This window comes from Hemicordylus capensis, chromosome 4, assembly GCF_027244095.1.
Source record: "Hemicordylus capensis ecotype Gifberg chromosome 4, rHemCap1.1.pri, whole genome shotgun sequence".
Lineage (NCBI taxonomy): Eukaryota > Metazoa > Chordata > Lepidosauria > Squamata > Cordylidae > Hemicordylus > Hemicordylus capensis.
The window spans coordinates 123,875,802-123,888,051 of NC_069660.1; the positions used below are offsets into that span (position 1 = coordinate 123,875,802).

General features: G+C 44.3%; 1 protein-coding gene across 13 annotated transcripts in view; it reads right to left on the reverse strand.

The window, feature by feature from the left end:
• HFM1 (helicase for meiosis 1) overlaps nucleotides 1-12,250 on the reverse strand; it is a 151,710-nt gene that overhangs the window by 48,743 nt on the left and 90,717 nt on the right. For all 13 annotated transcript variants that reach the window (XM_053243306.1, XM_053243303.1, XM_053243304.1 and 10 more), the window contains one exon: nucleotides 5,202-5,285. In XM_053243306.1, coding sequence (XP_053099281.1) covers nucleotides 5,202-5,285 — 84 coding nt within the window. The remainder of the gene's footprint in view (nucleotides 1-5,201; nucleotides 5,286-12,250) is intronic.

Consider the following 12,250-nt stretch of genomic DNA (forward strand, 5'->3'; position numbering starts at 1 on the left):
TTGCCTCTAGAAAGGCAAGCTTGAATGACAATAAATGAAGTAGTATTGATCAGATGGGTTCGAAGGGTGGAGATTGTAAAGCTCTGAGAACCATGTGTAGACTCCAAGATAGGAAACAGTGAATTGTGGGTGGAGAGTGTGCCCCCCCACCTAGAAAACACTTCACATGAGCCTGAACAATATGGTCTTATCGGCTTTTAGGAAGTGATAGAGCAACTGCCTGCCTTTTCAATGTGTTGTCCTTCAAGTCTTTCTCTAGCCTGTCTTGTAAAAAACCCCAGAAGTTCTTTAATTCCACAGGATTCTTTACTTATCTGGTTCCTTTTGCACCAGTGTAAGAAAACTCACCAAGCAAATTGGTAAATGTTGTTACTGGATGCCTTCATGATGCCAGTATATACATTACATTGGCAGAATAGCCATAGTGACTTATGCTGTTGCTCTCAGTCTCCAATGGATAACTTTAACTGTGCCATGTTATGAAGACATATTGGACCCTGCTCTAGCAGGTCTGGTGATACTAGAAGGAACCATGGATCCAATACCATGAGATGGAGAATTTCTGGGGACCAAGGTCACCTCAGCCAAAATGGAGCTATCAGGATTACCTTTGCTTTGTACAAGCACACCTTGTGCAGAAAACAGCTGATGTGGGGTACTGGAGGAAAGGCATTTAGAAGTTCCTGTGGCCATATAGTTGACAAAGTGTCCACTGCTTCTGTATCTTTGCAGGGGGAATCTGGTGAAGAATCTCAGAAGCTTTGTATTTTCTGGTGTGGCAAAGAGGTCTATTTGTGGAGTTCCAAAATGTTATTTGATCAGATTAAAAATGTGATTATTGAGTCTCCATTCTACTGGGTGTATCTCTGTGTGGCTGAGCAAGTCTGAGCCAGTGAGTGTTCTGATCACATAGTGGGCCAAGAGAGATGCCAGATGTGACCCTGCATTGGAATAGTAGCACTGCATCTAGATGTAAGGATCATGATCGGGTCATCCCTGCCCCTCCAACAGCTGACATGAGCTTTTGTGGTTATGTTTTCCATGTGAATCAGCACTTGTTTGTGTCTCAGGAGGTGTTGGAAAGCTAGCAGTGCAAGGTGTAAGGCTCTCAGCTCCAACGAGTTTGTGCTGTGCCTGCTTTCCTCTGAGGTCTATTTCCCCTGTGTATTGGAGATAATGGGCTGTGTATTGGGCTGTGTATTGGAGACAATATACTCCTCACCCCAAGACTGGAATTTGTCATCACAGTGACACGAGGTGGTGCTAAAAAGTGTCTTCCTTTGGTCAAATGACACAGTGTTGTCCACCAGTCCAAGGACTGACAGATATTGGGGGGTGGAGGGCAGTAGTACCTTCAATTGGCTTTTTTTTTTTTTTTTTTTTGCACCATCACCTTCTAATAAGGGAGTAGAAACCACTGCAGTGGGTACAGGTGGAATCTGGCCCAGTATACCAAGTCCAACGTAGCCACCATAACGCCTAGAAGGTGTGTTTGTGTCAGTAATGGAACCTGTCTGTGTGTATGGTCTGAATGATGAACAGGAGCTTTTGAATTCAAGCCTGAGGTAATATCAGCCTGCCTAGGGTGGTGTATATCAGAACTCTCAGGTGGTGTAGTCTTTGTGTTGGACACAGATGGCTCTTGGTCTTGTTTACAAGAAAGCTGTGATTGGACAACCCATGAAGGGATCCTTCTATGTCTGTCTGGGCAGATGTAATGTCTGGATATCTGATCAGAAGATTGTTCAACTAAGCAAATTTCTGGATTCCCTGGAGATGTGCTATTAAATGCCCCATTATCTTTGTGAAGATTCTGGGTGCCGAAGAGAGGCTGAAGGGAAGCGCCCTGTATTGATGATGATTACCTGCATACCAGAACCTGAGGAACTGCTGACTGTCTGAATAGATCAGTCTATGCAAGTATGCAAGTATGCTTCCATAAGGTATATTGATGTCAAATAATCTAGATGGCGAACTGACTCTGCAATCGCCCTTAGGGTCTCCATTTTGAATTTTATGTGTCTTGCGGATTTGTTCAGGAATTTTAGGATTTGTTCAGGAATTTTAGATCCAGGACAGCTCTTTGAGAATTAGAAAAGGAATCTGTACATTCATCATCTGACCATTCCCCATCTTCTTTATAATCTAGATATAACTCCCCAGGTGCCTGGGACTAAGGGCGGGGGGACTGGGCCAGAGAACCCCTGGTTCCTGGTCAAGTGGATCAGGAGCATGAGGAACAGGAACCAGATTGTGTGGGTCTGAAGAATCATAATCTGAGACTTCAGAGGAGTGAGTGTGTGTGTGTGTGGCAGGGGTGGTATTCTTGTTCTTATTCCTGTAAGACTTAACTGACTTTCTTGTTTCCCTTTTGTCCTTTCTATGGCTTGGGCTGTTGGATGAGAGGGAGGTAGAAGAGGATATCCTCCTGTTACATTTGTGCTTCTCCTTCTTTGCCTGCTGAAGAGATTGAGAAATCATTTCCCTGAACCAAGGCCTGCCAGGGTGAGCCTTCAGTCAAGTCTATAGGAAGCACTGGAAGTTAGCACTTGGCCCTGGTCTCACTGGCCCTGGGTTGCCTTCTGGAGTGATGGGGTATGAAGGATCGTCAGCCGGATGTTGCTCTGTTCTCCCTGCTCTCTGGCAGACTTCTGTGGTGCCTGTAAATGCTGTGCTCACATACTCGTTCCAGCACAGTCGGCCTCAGAATGAGTTCCTGAAGGCCCAGTTGGAGATGCTCCTCCCTGCTGCAGTGTGGCCATCCTGGTTTCCCGCACTAGAGGCCTGGGGCTGGGATGGCCGTTTAGGGCCCCATCATTTTGTCCTACCGGAGCAGCCAGGACAATTGCTGGTGGCATCAGGGATGAGGGCCCTGAGGTTGTGGTGCAACTGAGAGCTGTCGGGAGGAAATTTTCCAAAACCACTGCTGCCACTGCTGAAGACCTTTGGGGCCCAATCAGGGGGGCATCATCACCCATAGAATCCTTACTTCCCCAATCAACTCGACAGCTCTTGTGGCCTACTGGCAGGAGACCCAGAGCATTCTCCTCATGTCTCCCACGTTTGAGTGAATAGGCGAAGGCAAGGACCAAGAGGTGTTTGGCAGCACACTGGAGGGTATTCTAGGCTGGAATGAGTGCCAGTCTTTCATTTGGGCACAAGAACATTACAGATCTTAGGTCCAGGTCACTGTATGCTTGAGGGAAGTACACACGGGAGTTTTCTGGACTACGATATTTGCACTGGTTAAAGTGCTGCAAAGTGTGACAGTATGAGGCAGCAGCTTGAAACTGCCAGTACAGCATTTCTCAATGCATTTTTCAATATATTGTGACAGGGTTCTGGCCGTTCATATTGCCCACCACTGCAGCACTATTTCCAGGCAGGGGGTGTCCATATTTGACCTGAATTGCATTCAATCCCCCCCCTCCATTTTGGGCCAATAGGGTTGCAGGGGGGGACCGCTGATGCAACACTCTTTTTAAAAAAATCTCTGTGCCTTTGTGCAAAGCCACTAGCAGAGGGAAGCACAGCTCCAAGCTAAGGCTGAAAGCGGAAATGAAGCAGGGCGGAAATATATTTTTTAAAAATTCATATCAAATTGCAGAGATAAATGTGACCAAAAGCTAGGGCCGAAAGCTAAAATAAGAGTGAGAGAAGATTGCGCCCTTGCGCAAGAAACGGGGATTTTTTTTAAAAAGCGGTTTTACATATCAAATGCCAGAGACAAAACCTAGAAATTGCAGGATGAAATCAAGAGGAGATTGCATCTTGCACAAGAAACTGAGCAATAATATATATATATTTTAAAAAGTGGGCTTACATATCAACAGATCATTGATTTGCCGAATGAGCCAGCAAATCCACAGCACACAAAAAAGGAGGAAACATGAATGTGTCCGAAAAATAAGTCTGATGAAGAACAAAAGCAGATGAGATCGAAATCAAAAGCTGAAAGCAGATGAAAATTGGGTTGAACCTTTGCGCAAGAACTCGGGTGGAATTTTTTTTAAAAAAATCATTTCATGGAAAGATTATTTCATGAACAGGATGGAAAAGAGCTGTAAAAATCAACAAATTGTTGCACTGCAATTTGAACCATCCACACTACACCACACTGCAACACATAAATGATGGGGCAAGCCTCCAATGGAAAAATACAACATTATAGGGCTACAATGCATTAATAAAATCCAAAACAATGCATCAAAAATATGAATGGCACCCTGTTAACAGTGCAGCAACCACAATGTCGAAACATGGACAATACAGAGGGGCATTTAGCAGACACATTGCGAAACTGTTGCAGCATGTAATCTGGAAAATGCCCCCTAGAGAGTGCAAAGATAGAAATTCAAATGGTAATCTTTTCCTCTCTTTTTTGAGAGAGAGAATTATGTGTATATATGTGGAGAGAGAGGGAGAGAGAGAAAGCTGTGGAAAAGGATTCAGTAAGATAGAAGAAGAGCAATTATTGAATTATGTATTTATTATTTATCTATGTAAACCGCCCTGAGCCATTTTTGGAAGGGCGGTATAGAAATCAAATTATTGTTTATTATTATTAAGATTTTTGAGGAGACAGAGAGAGAGAAAACTGTCTCTGGAGCTGGATGCAGGATTAAAGGAACTGGGCAGGGCTTTTAAAGCCTCGCTAGCTATAGTCCTGGCTCTGGAGCACATGGGAAGGATAACCACATGGGATGTCCTCATCCAGCCGCACCGAATCACAGCATCAATGGCTGACATCCTGATTTACGAAGTGTGCCTGCAGCAAAAGAAGCACACACACATTTGGTGTGTTGCAGGGTAAAGCAGCATGAATACTCGTAGAGGGCGCACAATTTTCATGGATCCCTTTCCCTCTGAACATACCCCAAAGTATGTTCCTATTTGAAAATGGGGTAGTCTGTCTAAGGAAAGCATCATTCATGTCTTCCACTTGACCAGATGGTCTATAGTAAACTCCCATGATGGCATCACTTTTATTTATTTCTCCTTTTATTTTAAACCAGACACTTTTGACTGGTCTCCTATGTTCAGATTCAGGGATTTCTGTGCAGGTGTATACATTATTTTTATATAATGCAACTCCCCCTTCCTTGTAGTGAAACATAGAAAATTGTGGGTGTCCTCATGAGTTTTATTTTCTTGGTGGAAAAAAGCAGGACAAAATTGGAATTTGATTTTTAAAAAATTACCTGTTCTACAGTAAGTTCATATTTTGGAAGGTGTGCTACTGAGTCCTTAATTTGATTTCCAAAAGGAGGATGCCTATTCAAAATCTGCAAATTTAATTTCAATTATAGTTTATATTAATGCAACACAAGATGTAACAAATATAGGTTACACAAAAATCCTCTGGTTTTCCCTGAATGTTCTCTAAAAGAGATAAAATCAATTTGCTATGTGGAGTGCTATAAAATTTACAATTGAGTAAAATATGAGCCAAATTTTCAACTTTGTCTGATTCACAAGAACTTGCGCAGGTATCTTTTTATATCTTCCCTCCAGCCAAGCTGATGGAAAAGCATTATAATGAGCTAAGGTGAAGGCATGTCAAATTATAAAAATAACTTGCCAGAGCTAAAATTGAGGTGACCCACCAATTCTTAATACAGTTAGGGAATTTGCTTCCCTCTTCTTGTGAAGATGTTGTTCTAGAATTCTACTGGATGGAGCAAACTCCACAGCAATTAAAGATTCAGAAGAAAGTCCAACCATCTGAAGTTTCCCCATTAACTCGGATAACCACTTAGAGTGGGTCTGATCCTCCAGAACTATTTTAGCTTTAGCCAATGCCTAAAAGCTGCCAACCACACTCTGGTCTCCACCTTATTCATCCCAGCTTCCAGTCTTAAGGCCAAGTTGGATACACCTTTTGGCATTTGAAGAACCGTTCTTAGAAATTTAGTTTGGACAATCTCCACAAGGGAAAAGTTTGAATATGGGCCCAAATGAGCTCCAAAGAGCACATGGGCCATTGACTTGGCTTGAAACAGCTTAATAGCTGCTGGGACAAATTCTCTCCCTTTGGAGCAATAGAACCTTGAGATATACTAGCACTTTGCTGTGCTGTTTGTGTTATATATTCTAAATGCGCTTTGCTCTCCCTGGAAGCATGAAACACCACCCCAAAGTACTTAAAACACTTAATCTGTTCAATTGTGTTGCTATTAATTTTCCATCTGTGAGATTTGGGTCTCTAGGTGAAGACCATTACTTTAGCTTTTTGTTAATTAGCAAATGGTCTTCTAAACAGAACAGAGAAAGTGCCTTAGTGCTGTCCTAAGGCCAATGGATGTCAAAGATAAAATCACTGTGTCATCAGTGTAAAGTATAGAGATCTGCCTACTTGCTATCTTAGGGGGGTGCATGTCTACCCTATTCAGATATTTGAGTTAATATAGAAGCTGAATAACAAGGGGGATAGAACACATCCTTGCTAAATGCCAGTGCCTGTAGGAATTGAGTTAGATAAATCACAGTTGGGATTACGTCCTATATGAAGAGATGTATTGCTGTATAATTTATGGATTTAAAAAAGCAGACATTTGACAATTGAGGTTGCACTAAGCTTTGACCATAACAGATCTCTTGGAATAGAGTCAAAAGCAAATTTGAAATCAATTAAGGCAACATATAATGAGGAACCAGGTTTCCTGCCATATTTTTCTGCAAGATGGAGTTTTGATCTATTACAGAGCGGCCAGCTCGAAAGCCAGCCTGCCCCTCAGCCAAGATTGATTCCAGTTCCAACCAATCTTGAAGCTCCAATTGTAGGTGTTTAGCATAAAGTTTGCTGATAACACTCAATAGACTTATAGGCCTATAGTTTTCCAAGTCATCCTTCCTCCCCTTTTTGAAAATAGGGACAATTATAGCAAGACCCCAATCTTCAGGCATTTCAGCAGTTCTGTCTATGTGTGTGAAAAGGGATGCCAGAACGGGGGCCCACCAATCAACACTGGTCTTTATTAGCTCAGCAGGTATGTTGTTGCATCCCAGAGCCTTGCCCGATTTCAGTTGGGTTATAAGTCCAGTGACCTCCTGAGTGGAGACAACTGGCCAGTCAGGCAGGATCAATTTACTGAAGTCTAAAGACTCTGCAATCCTAGTCTGGCTCCCATACAGGTTTTTAAAATGTTTGTTTGTTTGTTTGTTACATTTATATCCTGCTCTTTCTCCAAGGAGCCCAGAGCAGTGTACTGCATACTTAAGTTTCTCCTCATAATAACCCTGTGAAGTAGGTTAGGCTGAGAAAGAAGTGACCGGCCCAGAGTCACCCAGCAAATACCATGGCTGAATGAGGATTTGAACTCAGGTCTCCCCAGGCCTAGTCCAGCACTTTAACCACTACACTATGCTGGCTCTTCCCATGCCTCTACTGGGATAAGGTGGTCTGCTCTATCAATAGCCCTGTTCCGGAGTGTTTAGTTAGCTCATTCAGGTGGAGGGAGAAGTTACAATAACTACTTCTTAAAAGGGTGTTACAATAACACCTCTCCCAAAGTCAGCCTCTGCTGCAGAGAGCAAATCAATGCCATAATGTTTAACAAAGGGCAACTCTGATGACCATATTGCAGCTTTGCAGAGGTTCTTGAAAGATATGCCAGATAGATGGACAGCAGATGCTGCAGAGGCCCTCATGGAATGCACCCTTAAGGACTTCGATGGTTCCATCTTCTGATGGTTATATGTTAGTAGTATACGCTTCACCAGCCAGTGAGATAGTCATTGTCTTGAAATGCAGTGGCCTTGTGACTTTCCTTTATACAAGACGAACAGCATCTTGATTTTTTGTATAGACTTGGTCCTTGCCAAATAAAATAAGAGAACCCTTCTGACGTCTAGTGAGTGCAGAGCCTCGTCAAGAAGAGTGTTGGAGATCTGAAGAAGGTAGGCAGCATGATATCTTGGTTTAGGTGAAAATCAGAAGCTACCTTAGGTAGGAAAGACACATCTGTACGCAGCAACACCTTGTCAGGGTAGAATCTTGTGTTCAGTTTTTCCATGCACAATGCTGTCAGCTCACTGACTTTGCAAGCAGTAATAATTGCCACTAGGCATGCCATTTTTGAAGGAGACCAGTTTTATATCCACCAAGAACATAGGTTCAAACGGGTTTTCCATCAAGGCAGAGAGAACCAAAGAAATGCTCCATTTTAGTGGTTGTCTTATTGGTGAATATAAATTACTAAGACCTCTTGGGAAACTCTTGCAACTGGGGTGGGAGAAGACAGAACTTCCCATCCCAACCCAGATGTTTGGCTGAGATAGCTGCCAAGTGCACCTTGATCGATAAATTGGATGAGTCAGCTGATTTCAAGGAAGTTAGGTATAATAGCACTTGTCTGACAGATGCTTTAAGATGGCGAAAACCGTTTGAAGATGCATAACATCTAAACCTTTTCCACTTGCTAGCATAGTTTTTCTAGTTACAGGTTTTCTTTGGTTTAACATAATTTCATTTAGTAGTCTATTCTCCATGCTGTTACAGTTACTACTATGTCTGGGTGCAACACCTGGCTGCCCTCGCGGGACAGCAGGTTCGGAAACTGAGGAAACCTTCTGTAAGTGTGGTTGGACAGTCTGAGAAGCAGTGGAAACCAAGATTGTCTTGGCCACCACATTGTTATCAGAATTAGGCTTGAGCCCAAAATATTTTGGAGGCTATTGTAGAGGCCTTCGAAACGTTTTGGCAGCCGAGGCCATTTCGGTGGGGGCGGGGGTGTTCCCTTAAGGGCGAGGGAGGGTGCACTCACCCCTCCAGCCACATTTCCCCTGCCGGCGCTCCATTGTTTTGAAGCCCCTCAGGGTGGCAGCATTCCTCCCTGCCGCCCTGTTGCCCTCATCAGCCAGAAAGGGCCAGAAGTACTGGGTGTGCATGTGCCCGTCACATGCATGTGCGTGCCCATCTGCCATGCGCACACGATGTGCACACATGCAGCCAGTACTTCCAGCCACTTCCAGCCGATGAGGGCAATGGGGTGGCAGGGAGGAATGCTGCCACTCCGATGGGCTTCAAAACAACAGAGCGCTGGTGGAGAAAATGTGGTGGGAGGTGTGAGTGCACCCTCCTCTGCCCATAAGGGAACACCCACACTGCCGAAACGTGGCAGAGCCATTTTGGGCTCAAGCCTATTCCGAATGCATGCTGCTTGACAAATTTGTAGCTTTATAACTACCGTCCCTATGAACGGAAGAGGGGGTACATGTAGAAAAGCTCCTCGGTCCAGTCCATCTGGAATACATCCCCCAGAGACCGCAGGTTGTATCCCGCTTTCGAGCAGAATCTTTTGCATTTGGTATTGAGTGATATTGCAAATAAGTCTATCCTGGGTAGACCCCAGGCTCTGAAGATCAGCGTTATGTATTCTTGGTCTATTTCCCAGTCGTGTTGATTCATTTGGGTAAAGGACTGACTCAGGTCATCTGCCAGCACATTGTCCATCCCCTTGATGTGTATGGCTTGGAGATGGATGTGATTTCGGATGCATCAGTGACAGATTTGGATGCTTAAGGTACAGAGAGATTGGGATACAGTCCCCCCTTGCCTGTTGAGAGGCAATTGCAGTGGTGTTGTCTAGTTGGAGCTGCACCATGTTGCTTCAGAGCATTGGTAAAAAGCCTTTTATTGCTTGAAAAACTGCCAGGAATTCCAAGAAGTTCTGAAGTCTGTTTTGGTGAGAGTTCCACTGCCTCTGGACTTTTCCCCCATTGCAGTGGCAATGGTTATATTTCATCCATCATGGAAGCAACTGTCATTACCCATACTGAGGGGTTGATGTGATTGGAAAGAAACCCCTTGTAGGAGGTTTTCTGGGCATGTGCACCAGTTCAGAGACTGAATGATCTGGGGTGGAATGTGCAGCTTTTTCATCAGGCTGTCTATATTGAGATAGAAGACTGAGAGGAACCACAATTGCAGTTTCTGCCTCTTTAAGCGGATGTAATGAACTGTCGCCTTGCAGGATGCCATGAGTCCCAAGAAGCGCTGGACTTGTCTTGCAGGTTGTAATGATTGAGATGTAAACTGAAGGATCAACTTTGAGATGTCTTGGAACCTCTCTGTGGTAAGTAAGCTTTTCCCATATCGGTGTCCAGGATTGCCCCTATGTAGGGTATTGATTTTACTGGATATAAGTGGGATTTCTTCCAGTTCATCTCTATTCCAAGGTCCTGTAGCAGGTGCAATAGATGTTCTATCTGAGGAAGTAACTCTTTTCTGCTTCTTGAGGCCAGTAGCCAATCATCCAGAAATGGTTATATCGCCATACCCTGGCCCTGAGATGTGCAATAATTACCTCCATGCACTTGATGAAGATGCAGGGGGCTGTGCACAGGCCAAAGGGTAGAGCTCTGTACTGATAAATCGAGTTCCCCACTGTGAACCTCGGGAACATTCTGAGTGTCTCTTGAATTCCAGTGTGACAATAAGCATCTTTTAGGTCAAGTGTTGCAAGCCATAGCTCATGATGTAAGAGTGGCAGAATGTCTTGCAACGCTGTCATACGATACTTCCTCACTTGGTGTCTCAAGTAGGGATGTGCATTTCGTTTTGGATACAAAATGTTTTATGCAAAAAACCAGCCGTTTCGGCAGTTTTGTAGCCAAAACAAAACACCCAATGCTCAAAACAGAAAATGTTGTAGCCAAAACAAAACATCCCTGTTTCGGATACAAAACGGGCTGTTTTGGAACTCTATTTTGCATAGCGAAAAGTCTTTCTCCTTCGGTCTCCGTTTTGAATTTTGACATCTGTTTGAATTTCCAGGCCTTCCAGCCTCCAGATTGGCCAGCGAAAGCATGGGCTGATCTGCTGGCAATTGCCTCCTTATTCCTTTTAAGGAAATTTGAGGATAAAATTTACCCTCATTGGCCAGTGGGGCAGTGTGCATTTCATTGTTGTAGTTTCACACTGTTGTGTGTAGATCAATTGCATTTCGGGGGGGGGGGGGGGGCATGTGGATGTGCATGACCTTTGGTTTGGTTCTTTGCCTGGTTCTTTTTGGTTTGGTCCTCTGCCTGATTCTTTGCAAAGCTCTGCTGTTGTTGATGTGTGATGTTATTTGGGGCATAAAGGGGGCTTTGGGGGCAGAAGATTGGGTCAGGTGGTAGTGCCCCAATAGGTGCCTGCTGCCACCCAGATTCCAAAGGAATGGGGGAAAGGGGCTGATTTTTACAGAATTCTGGTTGACATGTCTTTGGGGCAGATTCAGGGCAAAAAGGGGGCCTGAGGGGGAAAACAGTAGGTTGGGTGGCAGTGCCCCAATGGGTGCCTGCCACAACCCAGATTCCAAAGGAACATGGCAAAGGGCTGATTTCTTAGGAATTGTTGAAGTTTACGCGTCTTTAAGGTTTTCCCCCATAGGGAATAATAGAAGTTTCTGCAGACCCATAACTCCACCTGGGGGGCACTGGGGCGGCCGGGAGCAAGTGGTGGTGTAGTGCACATAGGGTGCCAACCACCCACATGGGTTGCTAACCCATGGGGTGCTGGGTTCTGTTGTTTCTGAGGTCAGAAGACCTCAGAAAGGTGTAGATTTTCTGGTAGCATATGAGATTTTCTACAACAAACAATGAGTCCACTCTCATATGCTATCAGAGAATCTACACTCAAAACATCTCAGAAACAACAGAACTCGGTACCCCATGGGTTAGCAACCCATGGGGGTGGTTGGCACCCTATGTGTTCTACACCACCACTCGCTCTAGGCCACCCCAGTGCCCCCGCAAGTGGTTATGGGGCTGCTGAAATCTCCATCATTCCCTATGGGGAAGAACTTTAAAGATTCCTAAACTCCATTAAATCTTTAAAAATCAGCCCTCTGCCCAATTCCTTTGAAATAATTCTGGCAGCTTCCTTGCCCCCACTGGGCACTACCACATACCCTACTCTGATCTGAGCCACCCCTTCCCCCCCCAACATGAAGCTATACTTTTGTTGAAACCTCCATTCTTCCCTATGGGAAAAACCTTAAACTTCAAAAATTTACCAAAAATCAGCCCTTTGCCCAATTCCTCTGAAATTTGGGTGGTAGTTACCATCCATTGGGCACTACCACCCCCACCCACTAGTTTTGACCCAGGGCCATTGTATAGGATGAGGTAGAAGCTGCGATAAATGTTTTGGCCATAAATTTGGATTTTTAAAGATTCTCCATCATGGGGTTGGTCTATTCTAAGAAAAGGCCTTTTCCATAGAAGGGCAATCCTTCAATCTTGTCCTTCATATCCCATTGAAGGG